This window comes from Pteronotus mesoamericanus, unplaced genomic scaffold (assembly GCF_021234165.1).
Source record: "Pteronotus mesoamericanus isolate MK-2021 breed Mesoamerican mustached bat unplaced genomic scaffold, CSHL_Meso_final scaffold_85, whole genome shotgun sequence".
NCBI lineage: Eukaryota > Metazoa > Chordata > Mammalia > Chiroptera > Mormoopidae > Pteronotus > Pteronotus mesoamericanus.
In genome coordinates, this window is record NW_026555329.1 from 6,065,073 (window position 1) to 6,090,138 (window position 25,066).

Here is a 25,066-nt window from a genome sequence, read left to right on the forward strand (position 1 = left end):
AACCTGGGTCTCTAGACTCCCAGCATAAAGTTCATTTCACTGTGTCAGACTGTAGGTTAATTTGCTCTGTTTGATGGTGACAGCCTGTAACCCCAACCTCTGTTGACCTGTTTGACTGTCAATCACAAGAGGGTACCTAGAGAATATGATCGACTCATAACAGTTTACGGCCACCAGAGAAAAAAATTTAAAGACACATCTCAGACAACATGTCCTGCTGATCTTTGGTTAGGAGGTCTGTCTTCGTTTATGAAGGGAAGTAGCACTGATTATTGAGATGCCTAGCCCTAATCCGAGAGCTACAGTTTCATGAAATGGTTTTATTTATAAAATTATGAAAATAAAGCACTCAATTTACACCAAGTTTTCTATCTCCTAGCTTTCAGGAAAAGAAAATACAATATTTTAAGTGTGCCAAAATCCTCACTTCTTAGCTGAATGAATGAATGTATCAAAAAAATACCATTGTCTCAGGTTAACTGTAAGTGCAGTTTCCCACATGTCAAGTTTGCATAAAAATCAGGTAAAATGGGAATTTCAAAGTTCCTTCAAAAGTTTGTTCCAAATCCAGCCAAAAGGTGTCCTGGGATGAAAAGATTCCTAATTTTTTCAAGTCATGAAATGTCACTATTTTTGTGAAGGACTGATGTGCAAATTACATTAAAAACACACTTGAAAATGATTTTTCGGCTAGCGTTCACAGCATTTCTCAGATAAACATGGGGATACACCTCCTCCAATTTTCAGATTTACCTGAAAGCCAGAATATCTGAGAGTAGACAAAGGCAGCATTGTCCCACTATTACCAAGATGACTATCTGAAATTGAGATTATCATCTAGAGTTCTTATTACTAAGATATATGTCTGGAAGCTTAGGAAGCGTCTCTTACTTTTGTTGGAACTATTCTCAAGACTTAGTGTAGCTACTCTGAACATGCCCTAAGTCTTGGATCATAAAAACCTAAACAAATTTCTGTAGTGATCAGATATTCTAAGTGCCTGAACAAACACCGTCACTGTTTATTGCCATCAAAAAACTAAACCTGGAAAAACAGCATCTTTCATTTAGAACAAGGACTTGCTTCTGTGGCAGATCAAAGTTTTTATGAGGAAGGGGCTGCAGTAGGACTCTTTTTAAAAAGAGATTTGTAAAACCTTTCTCACAAGGCCATTTGGAGAGACATTTCCTAAGATAATGTGTCTAAGATGGGCCATTCAGACAGCTAACAAGCTCTCCAGGTACGAGGAATTCCATTCTCTAGGCCTCATCAAACTGTTTTGTCAGGGTAAAGAGATAGCAGGTGGGTTTTGAGACTAATAAGTAATATAGCCCCACTATACTAAACACTTAGGGGAAAAACACTTAGGAGAAGGGAAAAAACAACTTTTCAATGGACACCTAAAAGCCTTACGGCATGCCCTGCTGTTTCAAATTAAAAGCTCCTAGAAGAGACTTGTGAGCTCCAACAGCTCAGGCTGGGAATGCAGTGGAGAGGATCAGGTGCAGAGCAAGGCGGAGGGAGGTGTTACTTAGCAACCTGGGCAGGAGGGGGATGCTTGAATTGGTCCAACCCCATTTCAGCTAAAAGCTGCACAGCTGGCAAGACTTTCAAGAGAAGGAAGGAAAGAAAAGTTCTGAATAGAAATGAGTTCATTGTCTTGCTGCTTCATACACTCAACCTAACCAACACATCCTTCTAAGATAAAAGCTAACTTCAATTAGAATTTTTTAAAAAGATTAAGGTTGCAAGAGTCCAGGTACCACTGAACAGAAAAAAAAAAGGAAGCTAATAAAGAAAATTATAGCAGATGACTACCCTTTTGAGGTATAGAAATACATATTATATATTTTAATGCATCCATATTTAAATATAATGTACCATGAAAAATAAATTCTGCTTCCATTGATATTTGTTTACCTTTTTAAAAAAGAAAAAAGAATATTGCTTTTTTGAAAAAAGAATCTAAGGTTCTTAGTCTGTGACTCTATTTGGTATTTACTTTCACATAAAGTCAAGCAGCATTAGCATGATGACAGTGAGTGCATGTATGCACTACCTGTAGACGCCGAGTGTTAAACTTAAAAAGAAATCTTGCTTGAACTTAGGAATAGAAGGGTTGTTGGAGGTCTTTTATGCAATTAAACTTTCTTTACCATTTAGAAATTGGGAGAGCCCAGAATAGTGAATTCTATTCTATGAAGGCATACATTAACTTGAAAATAAAAACACTCTTACCCACAGGGACATGAGAAAACTATGCAACTCCATAGTTTACCTCAGCCCAGAAGTTCTCAGCTCAAGAGAGCACATTCGATTACAGCTTGGGATTGAATTTAACATGGTTTTGTCTTAAATCCCACCCAAGTCCTCATCCAAATAGATGTATAATCAACTATAATACAACCGTGTGGCATCAATGTCAAAAGCAGCAACATAGTATTTAATAAATTGAAAACTTGCTAACTAAGAAACTTCCCCCTATTCATCTCAGCACAACTTTCAGGAAACCTATAAAATGGATACCTGTAAAACACTATCTCCCTTTCATTTTATTATTTCCATAAAAATAGAAATTGATGTCACATAGCTAATACTTCTATTAGTTAGATTTAGGGGATACTACTTAAAGACTATTACTAAAATAATTATATAAAAATAAATATAGAATAAAGTATAAAATGTCTTTAAAAATATTTGTATGCTCAGAAACATATATGCATTTTCCATTCAAAATACATCTTGTACTTAGGGTATTCCAGCTAAAATGAAAGTTAAAAAATTACTTCAATAATGTTTGGGGGGATCTGAAAGATTAAAGAGATATAATTTTATGAAGATGCTTCACAGATCAGCAACTTCTCTAATATGTAAGCCAGTAAATTTGCTTTGGAAAAAGTATGTGTTGATAAATCTTCCCAGATATATTTTCTGTCGATTACTACTGTAAGATATATTTTATTTAAAATTAGGATTGTCTGGAGTTCGGTGGATTTAATTATTTGTAATTACCCAGCTGTTGTCAGCCTGTGGCCATTTTATGACAGCGGCATCTACTATGTGGGTCAGGTTCAACTGTATATCTTCTCAAACACAGATTTAATGTGCTATTGACGAAACCATTACTAGAACCAAATTAAAGTCTGGGCTGATGTATTGGTCCACAGGGAGCTGTCAGACATGAAAGGAGTAATTAGTATTCATTACTTCGTACTCCACAACATTCCAATTATTAATGAACTTCAACTTTTGGACTATGCTATATCTATCACAAGCAAGCATCTTCTCAGACACTCATTATTAGGAAAAATAAACTAATATTAGTTCTTTAAAATCCCCAAGCAAACGGGACTAAAATAAACAAAAACACTATGAATAGCTGGAAACTTTCCGAGGGATGAGACTTCTCTCAGGAGTATAAAAGTGTTATTCCACTTGCATTTGTGGACTATGATGTAATAAAGACACTTCGGCTGAAGACACTGGCTTCAATCCCTATGGTTTGTCTCCCCCTGTTTTTCTTGTTTTCACGACTGTTTTGTCTGTACAATACAAAGGGAAACAGAAAAAATCAAGTCAAAATGTTCATTGTTGGAGATCACAACAGGAAGACCTATTAGAAAATTTATAAACGTAGATTTGTTTGGGATGTGATGGAAGTAAAATCAAATTTTTCTGTTCCTGTTTTAAGATGGCAAATGGGTTTCTATCTCTATTATTAAACAAAGCATATCAACATTTTCCTGTTAATTTTCTTTTCCAGTGTTTCTCTCAGTTTTCATTTGTTGCATTAAAAGCAAGAAAGATAATACCTATTTCTACCAATCTGTTTTTATTTTTCCATATCACCCTCTAGTTTGTATATGTGTGAATATTTTATAAAGTTTCTTTCTCTCTTTTTAAAGAATTGCATGAAGGAACAAGAGAGCCTTTGCTTTGTTTAAACATATTTCTCATCAGGTGAAAAGAATATGATCACTAAAATATCTCCACTGAAATATGATCGCTAAAACTTTACTCCTAGGTACATTTTAAAGCTTTATAAACAAACTGTTCACAAAATATTGAGTGTCCTCAACTTTTTTTTCTATTTAAAAATAAGACATGGAAAAAAATAGGATGTGGGAATAGTTCCTCCTGGAACAAAAGTGGCCAATAGTATTAAACACAGAACTCTTCTGTCTTACACAAAACAGCAGAAGGGTGAAAGACCTTAACTCAGTTCTCTAAAACACTTTGTCACTCTCTCTTGAACTCTGCTGGGAGCATGAAAATTTACACACACACATGTTGAAAAACAATTTGGCATCATCTTTTAAAGCTGGTTGTGTACATACCCTACAACCCACTATGCTACTCCAGAATATGAACTCTGAAGAACCTCTCTATTGTATACAACTGTACATGTGCATGTGAATATTCAGTACATTAATGTAAATGTTCGTAGCAGCATGGTTTCTAACAGCAAAAAATCTGAAAATAACCTAAGTGTCCTTCAGCAAAAACATTAAGTAAATTAAGGAATAGCCTCACCCTTGAATAGTAATGAAATGTAGCGATGAAAATGAAAGAATAAGAGCTAAAAGCGAGAAGGTATGTCTTAAAACATAATATTGAGTAAAAAATTCAAGTCCCTTTAAACTTTATCCACTACAGTGACATTTTTATAAAGCCCCAAATCAAACAAAAATAAACAATACATTATTTTTGGAAAATGCATGTGCATGCTGAAACTATTTTAAATAAAATAATGGAGTGATAACAAAATATAGGATATTGACTTCTTTTGGGAGAGGAGGAGGAATGGGGAAGGAGAGCAGCACAAAGGTGCCTTGAAGAACATTGAGAATCTTTCGGTTCATAATTTGAATGATGGGTACATGTCGTTCAGTTTATTATTATTATTATGCTTCATAATAGTTTTACTAATATAATATTATGCTTCATAACTTTTACATCAAAGAGGTAAAGCTTTTTGTAGGCTTCATAGAAGAGCTTCAATTCAATTCCCTGTAACAGGCACTAGAGAATTCTTAAAGCATCTTTAAACAGCAGATTAAGGATAGGAATGACGTTGGAAAAGAGTGTGTTAACCACTGTCTTGTTGGAGTTGAGTGAGCAGAGAAAGGAGGCAAAAAGGTCGCTCCAGTCAGTGTGAAGAAATGAAGGGCCTGCACGATAACGTAAGGTGGAGATAGGAAAACAACACAGATTCCAAAACATTGATGGGAAAATAAACACGGTTTAGGGGGAAAAATGGAATGAAAGAGTAAGAAAAGTTGGTTTGGCAAAGTAGCATTCATAGGATTTCCACAGAAAGATAGTACTACCCAATTATTTGGAAAAGCTGGTCAAGAGATTCAATTTCCACATATTAAATTTCATAGAATCATAGGGCATCTAAGGAAACTGACTGAGCTCCTTCAGTCCCCATTTTTCGCATCTGTAAAGTGAGCACACCCTCTGTTCTAGCATCTCTGTAGATGGTCTCATCCATCATGAGGGCTTGGCTACCTCTCTCTAGGTGTTCCCCACCTGCATGGTCAGCAAGGTCCCCTTAATGAGCTCATAGGTCAAATGGCTTCTTAGGTGTTAAAGCAGCACCTCAACCTTTGAATGTCTAGTAAGTGAAATTATTCTCTTTCCCTACACGCATTCCTATTCCTACATCACACCTCTCCAGAAATCACACCATCATTTAATCTGGCCGAAAACTGGAAATTATCCTTGAACCCTTCTTTTCTCCTACCAACAACAATGTCCAATTAATGACTACAAACTGATGACATTTTACCCTTGAGAATTCTTTGATTTACTCTCTTTATCTCTTCAGTCACTGTCTTAGTTCAGGCTCATATCGTGTCTCAACCAAATTACTGCAGCTGTTTGCTAATTAGATTTTGGCAAAAGGTCCATGTCCCTACACCACCAACAGTGTGACCTTCCAGAAACATAAATTTGAACACATTGCTCGCAGCATGCTTAAGAGCCTTCACTAGCCTTCCCACTGACTTACATTCATGATTCTCAAGTGAAAAAGTGAGTCTCCACATCTCTTATCCAGGAAGGTGTGTTTCTTTGGTCAAAAGCCATTGCTGCTGGCATCTCATGTTACTGAAAGCAAAGGGCTCCTCGAGTGTGTTCGGGGGAAAAATGATCAACCTACAGGAAAAGGCCAACCTACGGGCCATACGTCGATGCACGAGGATGCCCGTGTTCTGCGCCCTGATGACTTCTCTGGCCTCATCTCTCCCAGTCCACTCATCTCTCCACAATTCCCTCTCTGCCTCCCCAACCCAAGACTCTTCACTGATTTGGATCCTATTTGCAGTTCCCAATAGCTATTGGGCTGTTTTACTTGTTTTGCAGTTTGGTATTAGTTCTCTCATTCTAGGACTCTCTTCTCCCATTTGCCTATCTGACAAATGCCCACTCATCTTTCAAGACTCACATGAAAGGTCAATGCACTCAAATGTAATCCCCCCCCACCCCCATTAAGCCTTTCCAAGTCTCCACTATAGCAATGACAACTCCCTGTCATGCCTATCTCTCTCATCTCACCAGTGGCCCTGGATTCCTTGTATTGTTTACAGGTTTGTCTTTCCCCAAAGGAAACAGAGCTTCTTTAGCAGCAGGGTCTATGCCTCATCCTGCTTCGAATCGGCAGCCCCCCAGTACAGCGGCCAGCATACTGCAGCGTTCCAAGGGGCTTATTCAGCGTCTGGTAGAAATGTAAGGCATCATTAGCACTCAGGTTCTCTGCGAAAAGATACTCTACAATCATCTGCATGGGAAAGGGAAGCAGGAAAAACTAAAGACACAGACCTAAAATTTACCCTCATACAAGTCGTTGTTCTTACACATAAGTGTTTAGGAGCTAGGATTGTTAAGGGAATAACTGCATACAACAAACACACCAAAAAAGAAGATGTTTAATCTTCTTATGTATTATTTTAAATTCTCTTGACCTGTTAAAAATGCTGGAATGGTCCTGGCTGGTGTGGCTCAGTGGATTGTGTGCCGGCCTGTGAACCAAAGGGTCACTAGTTCAATTCCTGGTCAGGGCACAGGCCTGGGTTGTGGGCCAGGTCCCCTGTTGGGGACACATGAGAGGCAGCCACACATTAATGCTTCTCTCCCTCTCTTTCTCCCTCTATTCCCCTCTCTAAAAATAAATAAATGAAATTTTTCAAAAAATGCTAGAATGATATGATCGGCTCTGTAAAGCCTAACAGATTGTACATGTTCAGAGACAGAGAGAGAGAGAGATTGAGATTGTCACCAAATGTGTTACACTTAAAATTGTATTACCAGAAGTCCAAGTTAAAGCTAGAGAATATGTATTTCAGTGACAAAAAATTTTAGGTCTTCGTAATAGAGTCAGAACCTTAATAACAAGGATTTCACTTTAGTGACATTCAAAATATTACACTATATTTTTAACATCAGACACAGCTACAATTATATTTATGTTAGAGTTTCAGTTTTTTAAGTGGCTTATTAGATTGTTCTAAATGTATGTCTGGGTAAATTCCGGTTTATTAAACAATTATAAGTTGTCAGTCACTGTAAATGGACTTACTTGGTGAATTGTATAATATATACTATACTCATTGGTTAGAGACTATTTAAAAAATACAAGTTAGCCACCTTTAAGTAGGCCTAGTTCCACTTAAAATTGACAGGAACAATCTAGTGATGAAAAAGGAGACAGATTCCGTTGAGGCAGAGAGTAGGTGTCAAAGAAGAAGGGGGTTGGGGGAGCTCTGAAATTACATGTCTGTAAAGAAAGAAAGAGAGAGTGAAGAAAACCCAATGAGACAAGCCTGGCGAATGTTGGTCTCTTGAGTGAAGAGGCCCAGAGCGCCTTTGGGACGCTGCCCGCGCCCCTCCCGCCCCGGGGCCACGCAGGCTTGGTTAGAGACATAATCGCTGCCTCTGGCCTTTTCCACGCTTAGAGAAAATGGCATGATGACTCCCTGGAAATGCCTTCACTGCCCCTAGGAGAATGTCCTAGAGAGCGGGGTACCCCAGAGGGAAATGGCAGCCATTTAGAAGTCCCGGGTGGGGGGGTATTCCTACTTCCGGGCAGTCCACCACTACTGACAGGGTAGGGGAGGGATGTTAGGGGTCCAGGAATGAATTCATTTTTTAAAATGGTTGTATTTTGAGTGTATTAGAAAAAATAGAGCTAGCACAGCAAACCCATACTTTTGAGGATGCTATTACTTGTGATGAGGCTAAAGTTTAAAATAAAAAGTGAGTGGACTTAAAATTGTTTCAAAGAAAAATATTAAGGAAGTAAGGATACAAGTGATATGCACGCAGTTCAACATACAAAAAGATGTTTTACAGAGTACTGAGGTTAGAGAAGCACTGGTATAAATAAATAAAGGAGCAACTGCTCTCAGATTTGTGACAATGCAATTCTTCGTCTATAAATCGGGAATTGGGAAACATGAATCTAAACCCAGAAAACAAATAGTCTAAAAGTCTAGATCATATTGAGGTTGCTTTGAACTTGGAATGCAGGTTCCATGGAATGGAAACTCAGAAATATTGCCAAGAAAATTCCAAGAGATTGTGCCTGATTAAGAGGCTAAGAAATAGAAGCTGATGATCAAACTCATATGAAACACAAAATATAGGTTAAAAATTCAGGAATACTTACTTTCCTTTTTTAATTGTGTTCCTACCAAGCAGTGGATCAAGGACTGGATCTAATGTTTCCTCGAGGTTTTCAATTAAGATGACATCGCCAAAGGCCAGGGCAGTTTCGATGGCATTCAAAAACCTTAAAATTCCGTTGGAATGGAGATAATAAAATTAAGCACCAGAAGAATGTTCGAAATTATTTAAATATATTAAATTATATTTAAGACTCTGTCCCATTTTAAATGGGACAAACTATAACTTAGAGAAAACTATTTTATAAAGTAGTATTCTTTCTTAACTAGATTACATAGAAATTAAGGATTAGATTTTGGGATAAATTTCAGTTATAGTTTCCAAGTGAAATTCAATAGTTTGAACTAATAAATCCATGTATAAATTAGTTATTTTTGATAATAATCATGGCTGAAATAAATGAAACTCTCCTGACATAAGTTTGAATTCATTAGTTAAGTCCTTTTCTGATAAAAATTTCAAATCACATTAAATACCTTGTGGTTTTATCACATTTTCAATTTTTTAAACCTTTAGGTTCAGTCATGTGAAGTGATGAACTATCATTTTACTTCATTCCCACCCTTCAAAAACAGCCTGTCTTCTTCAAAAATAATTTTCTCCAAGTATTCAGATGAGCAAGGAATACACTTATCTGCACAACTGCAGATATTCCTTACTTCATTTTACATGTGAAGAGATAATGGAGGAGGTCATATGAAATATTAGCAAGTCTAAAATTATTTACTCAACATTAACTGAGCCCCAGATTATATACAAGACAGTTTTCCACTTATCAGATAGTATTATCGGACCCAATGACAGAAAATCTCAGAGTAGATTTAGTTCTCAAAAGTGACGTGTAATATTTGACTACATAATGAAATTATCTTCAAATATTTGGTATTGGGACTTAGAGCCATGTTAAAGTCCTACTGTAGGCAAAGTAACTATTTAGGAATCGACTGTAAATATCATTAAGCCGATAGATGTAGCCGACAGTTCACGTGATAGGCCAAATGCTCTCGAGAAAGATTACACGTCACATTTCCATTCTTGGCCTTAGGAAATTGACATGTTTTTCCTCTCAAATGCAGTATTAGCTCTCACCTTCAATCTAATTTCCTCTTCAGGTAAGATGCAGCCCAGCATACTTGCTTTTCGACTTTATGTGAAACAGGATCAGGCAGATAACACCAAATTGTCACATTTTCAAAGTGGCAGTGAGGTCTAACAAATGTCAGAACTTAAGTCAGACCCATTTCACAACAGCTAACCAGAAAGCCAATCCTTCAGACTTCACCTACCCTTTCTGGCCCAGATGTGTGACTTTCAGATCAGGTCCATACTTGTTCTTGATCCATTTAATTCCCTGTTGCTGTGGATCGATCAGCAGGGGCCAGCGCTCACAGTGTGTTAGGATAGTGGCATTTTCAGTTGACATTCTGTCACTGGGCAGTCCTTCGTTATTCCAGGTGGCAATGGTAGCATCATCCGTCAACATGGCCATCAAGTCCAAGCCTTCTGTTATTGGGATTGAAACCTTTAAAATCAGAGTTAAATGCAATAAACAGTTAGTGTGGCAGAGCTGAAGACTCAGGACAACAGACAGGGAAAGAAACCCAAGCCAAAAGAAGACATGCAAATTCTCTGTGGACTCTCAGAAACCAGATAAAACTCTCATCATGAAATACAGTTCGATTCAATAAGCCCAGTATTTACATCTTAGGATTCTGTCAACGGCAGCATTCAACATCTGGTACACTGCTGCATCTATCTGACTTCGAGTACATCTGCTGCTACTCCAACAAGGCAAGAGTGAATTCAGACACCAAGAAGTATGGCGGACAACAGAAATGACTTGCCCAGTGCAGTAATCACCCCACATAAGCAATGCTAAAACACAGTATCTTGCTCAGGCCTTTCATCTTTTACTATAGGCCAACATCACAAAGAGATGACTTCCCTTTCTGGGATGGGTTAGTGGAATATATTCAGCTCATTGGAACTCCATCAGTTTGTCGGTTGCATCCAGTAACTTAGATTACTGCCTCTCCTCTGCCCACACTGTGATCGTGGAAACCAACATTGCAAAGTGGGGCACTGCGGCCTTTAAAAGAGAGAAAGACTGAAAGAGAAACCTATTTTGAAGAATCAGGGTCCTTCTTTATAAAAATGGACTGCCTTTACCAAAAGTAAACAAGATCATGGGGAACAATTTATTCGTTTTGTCATCCATCACCAAACATTTATTGAACACCTCCTACATATAAAATACTGTCTGGAGTCACCAAAATGAGCAAGTGAAAAAGGAGCTAGTCCCAAGGCTTGATGGAAACATGGCTCCGTAAGAGATTATAGAAAGAGCCCTACTTGGCGCAGGCAGGGCAGGCGGTTGTGGCAGGAGGAGTTGATTTATTGGTTGACCACGGAGCTTCAGTAAACAAAATGCTGGAAAAATTTCCACAGTAAAGCTGTGATGCAATCTGGTATCAATATAGGAAAAGTAGCACACTATTCCTACTGTTTCTGACTACACGGTTATCTTAGAAATAAGCTCTATCTCCTAGTGATAGGAACAACAAGTCTTGGTATCTGACTTGATACAGTTACCTTAGAGACACAAGCAAACTGGTATCTTTTAGAATGAGCACCCTCCTATTAGCCGAGGCCATGTGGCTTTAATTTCTTACCTTCTACTTAATAGAACAACTTGAAACAACTGGAAGCATGAATTCACTTTAATTTCTGAAGTTAAAAGGAGTAACAGAAGGTACACATGTAGGTCCTATATTGTAATTCAATAGTTTGTATTGTTTGAGCATCTACTGTTTGCAGAGTGGAGTACAGGGAATCAAAGAGAACACCAACCTTCCCCCCCGTTTTAACCGTCAGTGTAACCTACTAGGGGAAATAAAGCAAGTAACTCATATTAAAGAATATCATAAATACTGTGAAATACTTTGAGATTTAAATGTTTCAAAACAAACTTTAGGATATTTTATTCATAGTGTCACATTTGAATAGGTGGTTGCAGGACAACATAAATTTTTTTCATCAAAGTATTTTTTTGACAGTCACAAGAATCACTTTATCCTAAGTGTTTTTCCTGGGCTTAGGCTGAGGAAAATAAACCTAATCCACATGTGCCTTCTTTTTAGTCCACTCTTCTTCTGAGAATTCCCTGAAAGAGTCTACAGAAAGGAAAATGAGTTCAGAAAGCAGTGTGAAGAGGGAGCCCTTCAGGTCCAAAGTCAGCTTCACCAAGTCAGCAGGGCTCCATCTAATTTCTTCATTACATAGCAGTCAAGATGCTGCTACAACGTGCTGCTGGGGGAAAAGGAAAGAAGCTCCCCTCTTTGGAAAAGAAGCTTTTGCTAGAAGGAAAGAGAAGGCTGGAGGCACCTGCCAGGAGCAAAGCCGAACTCATCCTCACACCAAATGCAGGTCAAAATCTTCTGAACGCTGATGCGGTGGCCTGTTCTAAAGGAAGAAAGGGAAGCTCCTGAGGTAAGCCTCCCAGTTTCTCCTACTATGATGTTAACAAACAACCAATATTGATCATGTGTTAAGTGTTTACAAAATTTATTCATATACATTCGTTGTCTTTTAATTGTCTCATTTAACTCAAGCAGTTCTACAAAGTATCTCTTTTTTTAAAATTTATTTTCAGACATGGACACTGAGGCTCAGAAAGGTTAACACCAATAATAACTCCACGTGTTGGATCTGTCTATGAACTGCTAGGTCCGCTTAATGAGCTGAGTACAAATGCCACCGTGAACTTGGCCACGTCTCTGTCCATTTGTCTGGCAGACAATGACTTTGGGTGGAAATCATTTTAGATAATTTTATTTGGGCCCTCAAGGCTGCATACACCCAGCACCCCGGTCCTTTTCAGTCACTACCCTCTGTGCTTCTCCTTGGACGGAAACAATTTTGGATAATAGTGTCATTTGCATCTTCAAGATCACGCCTGCTCATGGCCCTGTCCTTTCCAGCTACCACCATGCTGCTCGATTTCTCCCCCACGCCATCCTCCAAGTTCATGCCCCTACTGTTGCACTTCCTGAAAACCCTTCCCACGTGCCCTGCAGTATGCTAGTCCTATTGGGACCAAACTCCCTCGCTCGCTACCCGTTTGTCTTAACCGAAACCCAGCTTTCCCCTGGGGCTGCGGCTTTCAACCCCAGCCTGCATCTTAGGTACACATGGAAGTTCTCAAAAGCTGCCAACACCCGGCCCCCAGCTCTAATGATTCAACTTCAACTAGCACCAATGTTGGAAAAGTTCACTCCCACATGATTTATAACAGAATATTATGCGGGCAAAAAGGAATGAAATACTGGTACAGGCTACATCCTGATGAACCTTGAAAACATGCTACATGGAAGAACTTAAGTCATAAAATTTCACACGTTGCATGAATTCATTCATATGAAGTGTTCAGAAGAGACAAATCTACAGAGACATAAAAGAGATGACTGTGTGTTTAAGCCTGGAGAGGTTGTGGTGATGGGGGCGTGATAGCTTAATGAGTATGAGTTTTATTTGGGGGGTGACACAAATGCTCTAGAATTGGGCGTGACAATGGTTGCACAACTCTGTTGTGAACACACTAAACACCACTGAACCGTGTACAGGACTTTCCAATGAGTGAAACATGTGGTATGTGAATTATATCCCAATGAAGAGAGGTACTAGCCACCCACAATGTTTCAGGAGCCATTCTACGGAAGAGAAGTGAACAAAACACAAAATCCGTGCTTCCGTGGGTCTTACTTTCTAGTTGGGGGAGGGGAAAACAGGTTAACCAAACCAATGAGTGCATGAAAGAACATCTTAGAAGGTGGTAAGTGTTATGGTGAGAGGAGTGGAGCGGGATGAGGGACACTGAGGGGTGGAGGCTGTAACCACACTTGGTGCTTTGAAGGTGTTATTTGAACAAAGACCTGATGGATGGAAGGGAGTGAAACCTGTGTCTGTCTTGAGGGAAGACTCTTCAGGAGAGAGGAACCAGCTAGTGCAAAGGGCCTGAGGCTGAGGGAAATCTGATATATTCAAAGAGGGTGGCTAGTGGGAGCAGAGCAGAGAGGAAAAGAATAATAGGAAGTAAAGTAAAGAGATAATAGGGCCAAATCACATAGGGTTTTTATAAGGTCTTGTAGGATTTCTGGCTTTTGACCTGAGTGTAACTGGGAGCCACCAAAGGGATTTTAGAAAATTCATGTAATCTGGTTTGTGTTTTTAAAGAGATCAGATGTGAAGAGAAGCAGCAAATGTAGAAGCATAGAAGTGGGGAGACCAGTGGAGAGGTTTTCGCAGTGGCCCGAGAGAGGGGTAATGGCTCAGCCTAGGGCTAGAGCAGTGAAGGTCGTGACAAGAGGTCCCACTCTGAACATATCTGCAGGGTGTACACCCCGTAGAGCTTCCTAGTTGGACAGCATATCGATGTCAGAAATAAAGAGTGACATCATGGTGACACCGAGGTTTTGGGCCTGAGCTAACAGAAGGATGGAGCTGCTACTAAACAAGCTGAGGACACCCTGGCAGGAGAGGCCCTGGGGCTAAGATCAGGATTCCGGTATGGATGTGCTCCGGTAAGATGTTTGAGACATCTTTCGGATACAGAAGTGAAGATGCCATCGTCTGGGCTGCAGATATACATTTGGGAGGTACTGGTGACCAGGTGACATTTAAAGCCATAAACTTGTTAAAAAGCAGCTCAAAGGCAGAAGTCTGGGCATTTCAACATTACGAGGTTGGGGAGAAAAGAAAGGGCCAACCAAGAAGTCCAAGATGGATTGACCAGTGAGGCAGAGGGATGGTGAAGGGAGGGTGGTATCTTGGAATCGTGTGAAGAAGGATGGAGCAATCGATTGCATCTATCGTAGCCACCAATAGTCAAGTACAATGAGAATGGGAAGAGACCACTAGACTTGGCCATGTGGAAGCAAAGCCTGGCAGGAAGAGTTTTGGTGGAGTGGAGGGGACAAGAGCCTGTCTGGAGTGACTCAGAAGATGGAGGGAGGACTTGGAGACAGTGAGTCTGGATTACACTTCTGAAGTCAGGGCAGAGAGATGTAGGAGTAACTCGAGGGGGCAGGGAGGGTCAAGACAAATATGTTGCTATATTTCTAAATCTTTTATCCTCACCCGAGGATGTTTTCATTTGCTTTTTTAGAGAGAGAGGGGAAAGGAGAGAGGATGGGAGAGAGAGGACATAGACGGGAGAGAAGCGTCGACTGGCTGCCTTTGGATGCCTCCGGACCGGGGGCCACCGGCACCTGTGCTGGGACCAGGGATGAACTGGCAGCCCAGGCGTGGGCCCCGACCAGGAATCCCGCCCTCAACCCCTCGGTTACAGGAGGACTACCAACCACTGAGCCCCACAGGCCAGAGCTGTTGCTGTATTTTTGTAAATACAAGAAATAACTAACTATGTATTTGAATGCTGGAAGGAATGATTTAGTGATGAATTAATAGAGGGGGGAAATTGATGATGACAAAAAAAGGGAGAATTGCTCTAGAACTGTCCTTGAGAAAGGGGAAGGGGATCGAGACTAGCGCACAACCTATGCTGCTGACCTTAGAACTGTCCATTGTCCACCTCACAGCATTAGGAAGACGACATATGAGCACAGATGGTGGTAGGGGACAGATGTGGTTGTGGGGGGCTATACGTTATAAGTGTACCAAGCATCTCTCTCTACATCCTTCGATGCTTCTGAACTCTACTGTGTTCTAGTTTCCTACTTCCCTTGCAGAACTACCTCATTGTAATTATTGCAGTTTTAGAATATATTTTAATATCTTGAAATCTAAGTACCCTCTTACTGTCTCATTTCAAATTACCTGGGTGTCCTTAAAAACATATTCTTCCAACAAACTTTAGAATCACTAGGTCAAGTAAGTCTTCTTCGAGTTTTGACCTCAACTTAGTTAAATTTATGTACTAAACAGGGAAGAACTGATGTATTTAGAATATGAAGTCTTCATTTCCAGGAGCCCAGTAAGGATGCTGGCTTGCTTTAGAAAAGAGTTCCCTCCGATGTTGCCTAGAATACGTCAACTGATCATTAAAATGACATGTTTGGTTTAAAGATTTTTTAAAAATCACACAAATCACACTCACTTGTTGACTGGTTAATTTAAAAAAAACATGAGAATCCCCAGGACACCCAAGCCAAAGTGACAAGCCAGGGACACCTAGGAGACAGTTACCTACAGACAACAGAGCTCTAAAAACACTCTATATACTAAGAAGAAATAAAAGGAGTTGCTTCTTGGAAGGAAGGGCACACTTGGAAGATGAGGAAAACTGTTGAAGGAAAATCAGTATAAAAATTAACACTAGTAAATAATTTCAGCTCCTCGTGGACCCTGGCACATGCTCAAACTGATGCAACTGTCTTCCCACTTCGTTGCGACTGAACTCAGAAATAGAAGACAAGTAGCTCAGAACCTTGGGAACCTCTATTCCATCCGGACTAGCACTTGTTTTGTTTTGTTTAGCACTTTCCTCCAGTATCTTAGTGACAGAAAAGGTCTGTCATTCATATCATGTTGAATCACTTTCTTCCTTTCGGATCACTACGGCCAGAGAGGAGGGGGACAGTAAGCAGATCGCGCTTTAGGGGCTGTTTCTCGGTTGGCATGGTGCCCATGTTCTCTGGAGGAAAGGAGAGCGTCATGATGAATGAAAACAGACATGGCGTTCCCTGAGGACGACTGTGGGGACACAAACACAGGTCCACAGTTAAAAGGAATATACATTTAGCTTATATCGTCTGAAAATGATCATTTTGACTTGGTTATGTTTAGAATGGTTAGGCGTTTTAGATAAGTTGATCAATTTTATTATTATTTTTATTTGTATGACTTCTTCAAAACAAAACTTTATTTTGATGGGATCCCATGTTTGTAATTTTAAATGGGAAAATACAAATCAATAGATGGAAAGCTTCCTAGAAACACATACACTGAATAATGCTCCACCAGCAGTTAAAGACCAGTTTTAACTAAATTTAAGAAGGCAAATATTTATTATGAAAAATGTAAAATGACAGGTAGCATAAGTCCATATGCACAGTAGTATTACACACCCCAAAATGAGGCATACTTATAACAATAAGAAGACAATGTGGAGTTCAATGGTTTACACATTAGGAAGTGCATTTCCCTATAATTTTGCAAAGAACAAGAAAATTTTATGACTGAGAATGCAGAGAAAGCCATGAAAGGGGACACTTGTCAATGTGAAGTACTCACCGGGTGACCCAGGCAAGGATGCTCACAGAGGGGATTAAAGTTTGGAGAAGATGAGAATGAGAGAAAGATAAGAAAAGAATTAGACCACTAACAAACTGAAACTCGAAATGCACTAAGAACTGGACAAAATCAGCATGATATAAAAGCATGTTTTATGGCATAATTACTTAAAGAAAAACCTTGAACTTCCAGGGAGTAATACAGGTAATCTCTTTTTAAAAATCTGCAATATAGAAACATGGTTTGATACTACAGATACATGAAATATTTAAGTTACAAAGAATTTTTCTTTTATAATTAATTATAGGATGCCTTCAATAATGAGCTTTCCCTAAAACATTTACTTTTATTTAAATTGCCAAAATTTCATTGATGTGTTTATATCATAATCCGTCGGTATTGGTAGGGGATTGTTCTAGGACCCCTGTACCAATACCAAAACCCAATGCTCAACTCCCTCATATAAAATGGCGTAGAACAATGCATACCATCAGCTCTCCTCATCCTCAGATTCCCAACCACAGTTTGAAAACATTATTTCCAATCCACAGTTGACTGAATCCATAAATGAGAAACCTGAGGATACGGAGAACTGACTGTATACTTACTTTTAAAAATCCACATATGTGTGAACCCATGTAGTACAAACACATGCTGTTCAAGGGGCAATGGTTCTACTGTGAAAATTGAGGCAGAATCATCAGTGAAGAACATTAATATACAGAGAGATTTAGGGTATCTTAAGGGCTGGACATATAAACGAAGAGCCTGCTTTAATCAACTGAGATAACACAGTGTTGCACAGAACAGTGGCCTGGAGGTCAGAGGTCTGATTTCCTTTTCTATGTGGCCTTGGTCAAGTCCTTCACATTTCCATGTCTCAGTTATCTTTACAGAGAGGATTTCAAACTAGAGGATTTCAAATCTTCCAAATCTATTTTACTTTTTCATATTCAGGGTGAACTATTTTTACATTTATGTTCAAAATGGCTATACTTTTAATCTGAAAGTAATCATAAAAATAGTTTACTAAATAACTCATAATATTAGTAAGAAAACAAAAAGTATCATACTATACAATAACATAATCATCCAAATTGGATTTCGGTTATCAATGTTACCAGCTACAGCTACATCGCTATAGTTTATGCAATTTTTATATTTTTCGTCTTCCTGTTTAGCCATTATTAAAATAAGAAAAACTACAAAACACAAGAAACACCTTCACACCAGAATGTCCAGTCAGCTATTGTTACAGAGGTACAATGGAGCCTGGTACACATACTGCTTTCACTGCTCAAATTTCAGCATAATGCTTCCTAACGTTGCCAAGGCAAGGAATGGGGCTTACCTCCTGCTGGAGAAAGGGAACCCAGTGGCAGTCTACCAGTTCCTGACGATACTGCTTCGTAAAGGACCCGACGTAAGACACAAAGGCTGCTGCAAGGAGAACATCTCCACACAGTGTCTTCTCTTGAGCTTCAAAGGATTTAATAGACTGACCCCAGCGAATTTTCTCTGACTGGAAGATAAAATGACTCAGTTATAATTGCAGCGTGAGTGACGACTTAACAAATGCTTAATGGGATTGCCTTAGAGCACAATTTAAGTCTATGTCCAGTCTTTAGAAGAAACAGAACAGAACTAGGTTGGCAAGACTGTTAACAATCTTTCATGTGTTTGAAACTCATCACTCTGAAGGCGCTCTCATACTCTCCTCAGGTCGATGCTCTAACTCTTTCATTGTCATTGAGGTCCCTCTTGCAAGTCTGATGACAGTTACTCCCCTGTCCCTCTGGGTATAGAGGATCAAGACCTGAGGCCAACACTGAACAATGTTAGGACTTTTCGTGGCAGCTTGGCTGCTTCCCATGTGTCCTGCTTTCAGCAATGGGGCCACGCTGCCACAGGCAAACTTTGTTTCCTGTAACATACTGGCTATGGGTTTATTATAGAAAAAGGAAAATGACCAACACCGCTCATGTTAATTAATTAAAACATAAGGTTTAAAGAGCCACCTAACCTGAATTCTATTAATTAAAAATAGCACTGGTAGTTTCAAAACTCAGGTTATTTTTCTAATAAAATTACTTGATCAGTGGCAAAACCTATAATGTATGTAAACACATGGAAATTGTAAAGAGTTCACTACCCTTGAAAATAATACACTCAAAGAATGTTTTTGAAGTCCTTATATCTAGTTGGATGGCCATTTAACATTTGATTTTCAGGTTATGTATGTAGAGCCCTTAATATTGGATTTGAATAAAACTGCAATAAATATCTACGGATTAATTGAACTGCAAGGTAGTCCGCTTATTCACTTTGTTTCAGTGCATGCTAAAAATACATACATTCTAAGCACATGCAGATTAACAGGACCTGGAAAAAGAATCAGCAGTTTGATAGTACAAGCAAAGACGATCCCTGTGGGATTCGGTTTCCCTCATGAAAGAAGAGAGACAGACCACAGGAAACCAAAGTGACACGTGTCAGAATAGATGGGAACGCCAGTTGCCTGCAAGCCATCATAGCACCTGCGATGCTGAGGCCATGAAACGAGCTGGCAAAAACGGCTGTCGAGGCTGGTTTACGACAGCCTCCCTCCTTCGCCGAACACAGATTGTCCCCTGTTAGTTACGACAGGTCATCCCTAAGGAACTTCGGCTCTCTACCCTCTTCATAGAACCCATTAATTTCCTTCCTCAGCTACAGACAACATATCCATTAACTTTGAAAAGGGATCTCTCATTTGCCTTCCCTCCATCTTTGTGGCCTCTTTGGTTAGTAAATGTTAAACAATAAAGTGCACCCACCTCATTCTCCAAAACAGCTTTGAAATCTGAAGATTTACTAAACATAGACTTATTGGCTACTGAACTCGTCGATAACTTCACTATACCACCCACGCAACATAAATCATTACTGACACTGGCTAACAAGGGTTTAAGAGTTGGAACATGTCCTGTAATAAATTTCTAGACAGTTAAAAATCACTATAATTTTATTCTAATGCATTATAGATTGCCTGTAATGTCATCCTGGCTGGGTGACCCATTTCTAATTTTGAACAGCTGTTCAGCTCAGGAGTTAGTTAATGATTAAATATAAATTGTCTGATTTATTAGTCTGAATGGTTGAGCTTCCAGGTCAATGCTATATAGACAAAATCATCAGTCTTAATGCTTTTCAGAAGTTAACTGTCTCCTGCTCTCATCAGAAAGAATTTATCCTCAAAGGAAAAGGTCTGACATCTTCAATTAATCCTTTAAACACACACACACACACACACACACACACACGTGTGTATGTATATTAGTAGCTATAATATATATTTTTGCTAGATAACACTAGTCAACCTGTTTTCCTCCCCTCGTCTAAATCTTCATGAGTAAGTAAAGCCCTTGGAAGACATTGCCATGTGTTAGAGACACAGGGGAGAGCCTATTTTTCCCTTCATAAAACTTTCATACATCCTGTAACTACTTCAGGAAAACAGTCTAATTAAATGACACTTTTTCTTTTCCTCAGATACTTCACAAGTGGTAAACACTTCAAACTGCTTAAATCTTACCACTTTAAATGGGAGCAGTTGTAAACTCCAGCAGAAGTGGTGGCATTTCTCAACTATCTGAGAAAAATGAATCTTCAAAAGGCCCCAGACATTTTTTTTTTTAACATAGGAGACTGCCAAAGCTCACCTGTTCCTTCATTCAACAATTATTTATTGATGCCTACAATGTGCCAGGGACTATTCTATATGCTTGGGCTCAAGTGTGCGGAAAACAGATGGAGTTCCCATTGTTGAAGACCTTATATATGTACATGTATAAGTGTGTATGTCATGTGCTGATCAATGCTATGGAAAACCAATAAAGCAGAGTAAGAGCTACAGAGTGGGTCTGTGTGCAGGGGGCAGGGGACATGCTCCTTCCGGAAGGGAACACAGAGAAAACCTGCGATAAGGGGAGCTTTGAGCAGAGACCTGAAGGGAGTCAGGGAGCCAGCGACGTCATTATCAGGGGGTAAGGTAAGCCACGTGGAGGAAAAAGGCAAAGGACGCAAGATAGCAAGAGCAAGGCCAGGAAGACTGAAGAAGAGGGGAAGTGGCAGGTGTGAGGACAGGAGGCACCCAGGAGCCAGCCAGCTCGTGCGGGGCCTTGCAGGTAAGGAAGAGCCTCTGGACTGCATGTGGAGTGAGACAATTAGTTACTGGAGAGTTCTGAGAGAACAGTGACGTGAATGAACTTAATTTTTGAAAACGTCCCTCAGCGGCAGTGAAGGGAGTGGACTTCGTGGGTAATGGTGGAAGTGAGGGTGGTACTTAAGGCAGAGACGCGGGTGGCCTGGACCAGCATGGAGAGGCAAAGGTGGTGAGGATGCTGGGATTCTGAAAGGACTTTGAAGGTGGAGCCAATACCATAAATATGCTGTGGGCTGGGTACGGGTCAAGAGAAAGAGCAAAAGGTCAAGGGTGATGCCAAAGTTTTGGCCCTAACGACTGGAAGAACAGACTTTCGATCACTGAGATGGAATGGGAAGAGAAGATTTTGCAGAATGAACTATGAGGGAGGATGGCTTTAAATGTCTTTTTTTTTTTCGTAAATCAGATTTTTTAAAACTGTAGCATATTTCTAAGAAGTTAAGCTATCCCCCAGTTCAGTCGACCCTAACACATTTCTCCCTTCTTTCTTGCTAAGAGAACTCTGATTTTGAAGAGGGTGGTAATGAGTCCAGCGCCATGAGCTGGACCATGATTGGCTAAGCCAGTTGTGATAACCCTTTCCTTTTTCCAAGCCTTTTTTGCAGCTACACACGGTCAATCTAGCTCTGACTAGGGAAACTACAGTGGCAGCACGCTACCCACATTCCTAGGAAAACCTCAGCTTTTCTTACAAAAGGACAAAAATCCAGCCAGTATGGGTTCATTTTTTCTCCTGCTTGAATCTGAAGGCAAAACAGCCATCCGTGACCTTGATACAACATGCATGAGAGCGAATGGCCACCCGCTAAGTCAAGAGAAGCAGAAAGGTACAGAGGAATTAGGTGTCTGATCAATAGTTACCTGGTGTCCTCTGGAGTTTTTTTGTAATATGTAAAAAATAAATTCCTATTTGTTTAAGCCGCCGCAAAGCAACTTTTCTACTCTTGTCAGCTAAATACATTTCTAGTAGTGCAGTTATGTGCTTTGTGGTGGCACTTAAATAAAAATAATAGTTTTATTAAGATATAATTCAGATATCATGAGATTCACCCTTTAAAGTACACAGTTGACTGAGTTTTTAGTATATTTGCAGACTTGTGCAATTGTCCATTTCTAGAATGTTTTGCTGACACGCACAAGAGAAACCAGACCTAGGTAGCAAGCACTCCCATGCTTTGGGCTCTCTGTCCAGTCTGGCAACTGCTCATCCACCTGCTGTCTCTACAACTACTCGGAAAACTACTGAGTTGATGGCTATCTACTAAAAAATGCAGAGAACCTGTCATTTCTTACTTTGGGCAAGTAAGAACTCCCATCTGAATTGATGATTCAATATCCTCCTTTATTGTTGATTCCATGCCTATTTACATTGACAACAAATAAAAAGCCAAAAAAGATGATCTGCATGTTTTAGATAGAATTGGGAAGGAAAGGTTAACTTGCCTCAAGTTCCTTGACGAGTTTGTTAGCTAGTTCAATGGTTTTGTTTGTTTGGTTCACCTCTTCTTGACACCGAACTTTCTCAGCTATTGCTTTTTCAAATGAAGCTGTGAGTCTGCTCAGATTTCGATCCAGATCCTGAATAAGAGTCAAAATTAAACTTCCGAGCCATTTTTAAATAAAATAGAAATATTATCATCTTAAAACATCAGTTACTTTGCAGTCAATGAACCAAACCTCTCTCCATCCTCTGACATTTGCCCCTTTAGCACCCATGTTAGGAAAGAAGGAATGTCACCAGAGACTGCCAGCTCACTGTGTGGCCTTCTTGCCTTTCTTCTGCATGGGACAGAGGGCTGTCAGTGATGGGGCAAGTGGACATGCCCTGCACTGTCCCCTATCTCTTGGGCCTAAGCCTTAAATGATAAAGGTCATCCTTTGGTTCTCTACCTCCTGACTCTTTACTCATTTCCCATGGGTCTGTATCTCAGGCAATGAGGAGGGGTGCTAATGACTGAATCCCTTCAGACCTCAGCAGCCTGACCTAGGTTGGCCAGTCAGATTCTCCTCTAGAAACCTAGGACTGAAACTCAGAGGTATGTCATTGTCTTTAGTAGCAAAAGACCCAGAGAGATATGTACATTTTGGAGGGTTCTATTGAGAAGGGCCTTCTTCCACCAGGGGTACAGGAAAGCAGGAGGAACTGCCCTGGAGAAAGAGAAGGGATGAAGGGGAAGAGACATGAAAAGTCACAGGCCCTTCAGACACCACAAGACATTCATGGCAGCTTCCTGCTTCCTGGAGTCACACATTTTCCTCAGTTCCATGAGTTCTCCTGGTCCCCTTCTTGGCTTAAGGGTTTCTAAGTGGGTTTTTGGTCATTATAGCCAAGGAGGCCTTGACTAAGATATCAGATACTTAGGAGACACCTTACTATAGCATCTTGCTACCTGCAAGTTTTAACAACCCTAAATGTGACTTATAATGTTGCCTTTGTAAATATGTGCAAAGTTTCAAGAGACCTTAGTAAGCAATCTTGTAGAATATACCCTATTCATAATTTAGAAACTGCCTATATTTGTCCATGACCCAATAGTTATGTCATTATTTAATTAATTTTGTGAAAACAGTAACTCTTTAAAGATATTTTAGTTTATTAAAAGTACTCGTGGTCTTATAAAACACAGAAGCACGTGTAAGCTCTGGCATCTGAAACCTGAGTTCATGTTTGGACTCTGCTGCCAGCTAAGCAGCAGCACCAGGTGAGCTCTCTATGCCTCAGTTTCACCCTCTGAGAAATGGAAATAATACCATTACCCAACTCACAGGGTTGGTCTAAATACACATGGAACTAAGGTATGAAGTGACATATCAGTTCATTTCATAAAGCTGGGAAGGGGAGCTGGGTATTCGGACATCAGCCTTTCGTTTCTATGCCTCTTGTGAAGAGGCATGGACAGCTTCTGTTCTGGACCACCTTTCCTGAGACATTTGCATAGCTAATTGTCTTAGAAGATAGAGATCATGTTTCTCTGGAAACAGAAGCCAGATTTGCTCCTGACCAGAACAATAAAGATATGCTTCCCTCTGGGGCAAAGGTTGGGCAGATTTCCTTCCAGCCCTCCTTATCATGGGGGTTTTCTGCATTTAGGATTTCTCAGCTGTGACACAGTTCCACTGTGTACATCATCTGGTGATGGTGTGGTGCATCACTCCCACGGGAACTAGAGGACAAAGGGAGCAAGGCAAGCCTGGAGCTCACGTTGCACGCTGTGCCGTAATAAAGTCCTTGGTCTCTGACTCACAAGTCTCATGTCTCTGCCACGAAGGAAGGACTCAGTCCAAGGACCATAACCCACCACATACCCTAACCCAGTGGTTCTCAAAGTTGAGTATGCGTCAGAACCACATGGAGGGCTTGATAGCACCCAGATTCCCGGGCAACTTGACTGCAGGTCTGGGGTGGGGTTGAAGGTCTGCGTTTCGAACCAGTTCCCTGGTGACACTAATGATGGTCTAGTGGACATACTTTGGGAACTACTGCCCTAAAGAGACTGACTTTTGACTTTTACTGCGGCGCTCCTTAGGCCCTGTTTGTGAGACAGGATGGCCCTTCTTCTACTCGAACTTAGCAGTTCTTGTTTTCCCCCAGCCTTTAAGATGAAGCCATCTTCTAGTCTGACACTAGAGAGGAAGACTTGAAAGAACAAATATGTAGAGACTAACAGTGGTAGAAATGAATTCCCATCCCAGCACAGATGCTGCTATCAGACCCTTCCCTGCTTTCCTAGGCAAGAAGGCAGCAGGAGGCATTTCTCTTCTGGAGGAGGGAGGAGAAATGAGAGGCTGCAGGAGACGAGGACAAAGCTGGCAAAAAATAGAACATGGGCTCAAACCTTGATCTGCCTGTGTGAACAGACAGAAACTATGCAGAGGCAGTTTGTCTTTGGCGTGACCAGCCATGGTGTCTCCACAGAGCACTGA

General features: G+C 40.2%; 1 protein-coding gene across 2 annotated transcripts in view; it reads right to left on the reverse strand.

The window, feature by feature from the left end:
• Positions 1–25,066, reverse strand: part of DNAH11 (dynein axonemal heavy chain 11) — a 251,134-nt gene that overhangs the window by 46,268 nt on the left and 179,800 nt on the right. For both annotated transcript variants that reach the window (XM_054564603.1, XM_054564601.1), the window contains exons 62-65: positions 22,586–22,720; positions 18,290–18,460; positions 9,975–10,210; positions 8,672–8,794 (exon numbers count right to left, since the gene is read on the reverse strand). In XM_054564603.1, the coding sequence (XP_054420578.1) occupies positions 8,672–8,794; positions 9,975–10,210; positions 18,290–18,460; positions 22,586–22,720 (665 nt within the window). The remainder of the gene's footprint in view (positions 1–8,671; positions 8,795–9,974; positions 10,211–18,289; positions 18,461–22,585; positions 22,721–25,066) is intronic.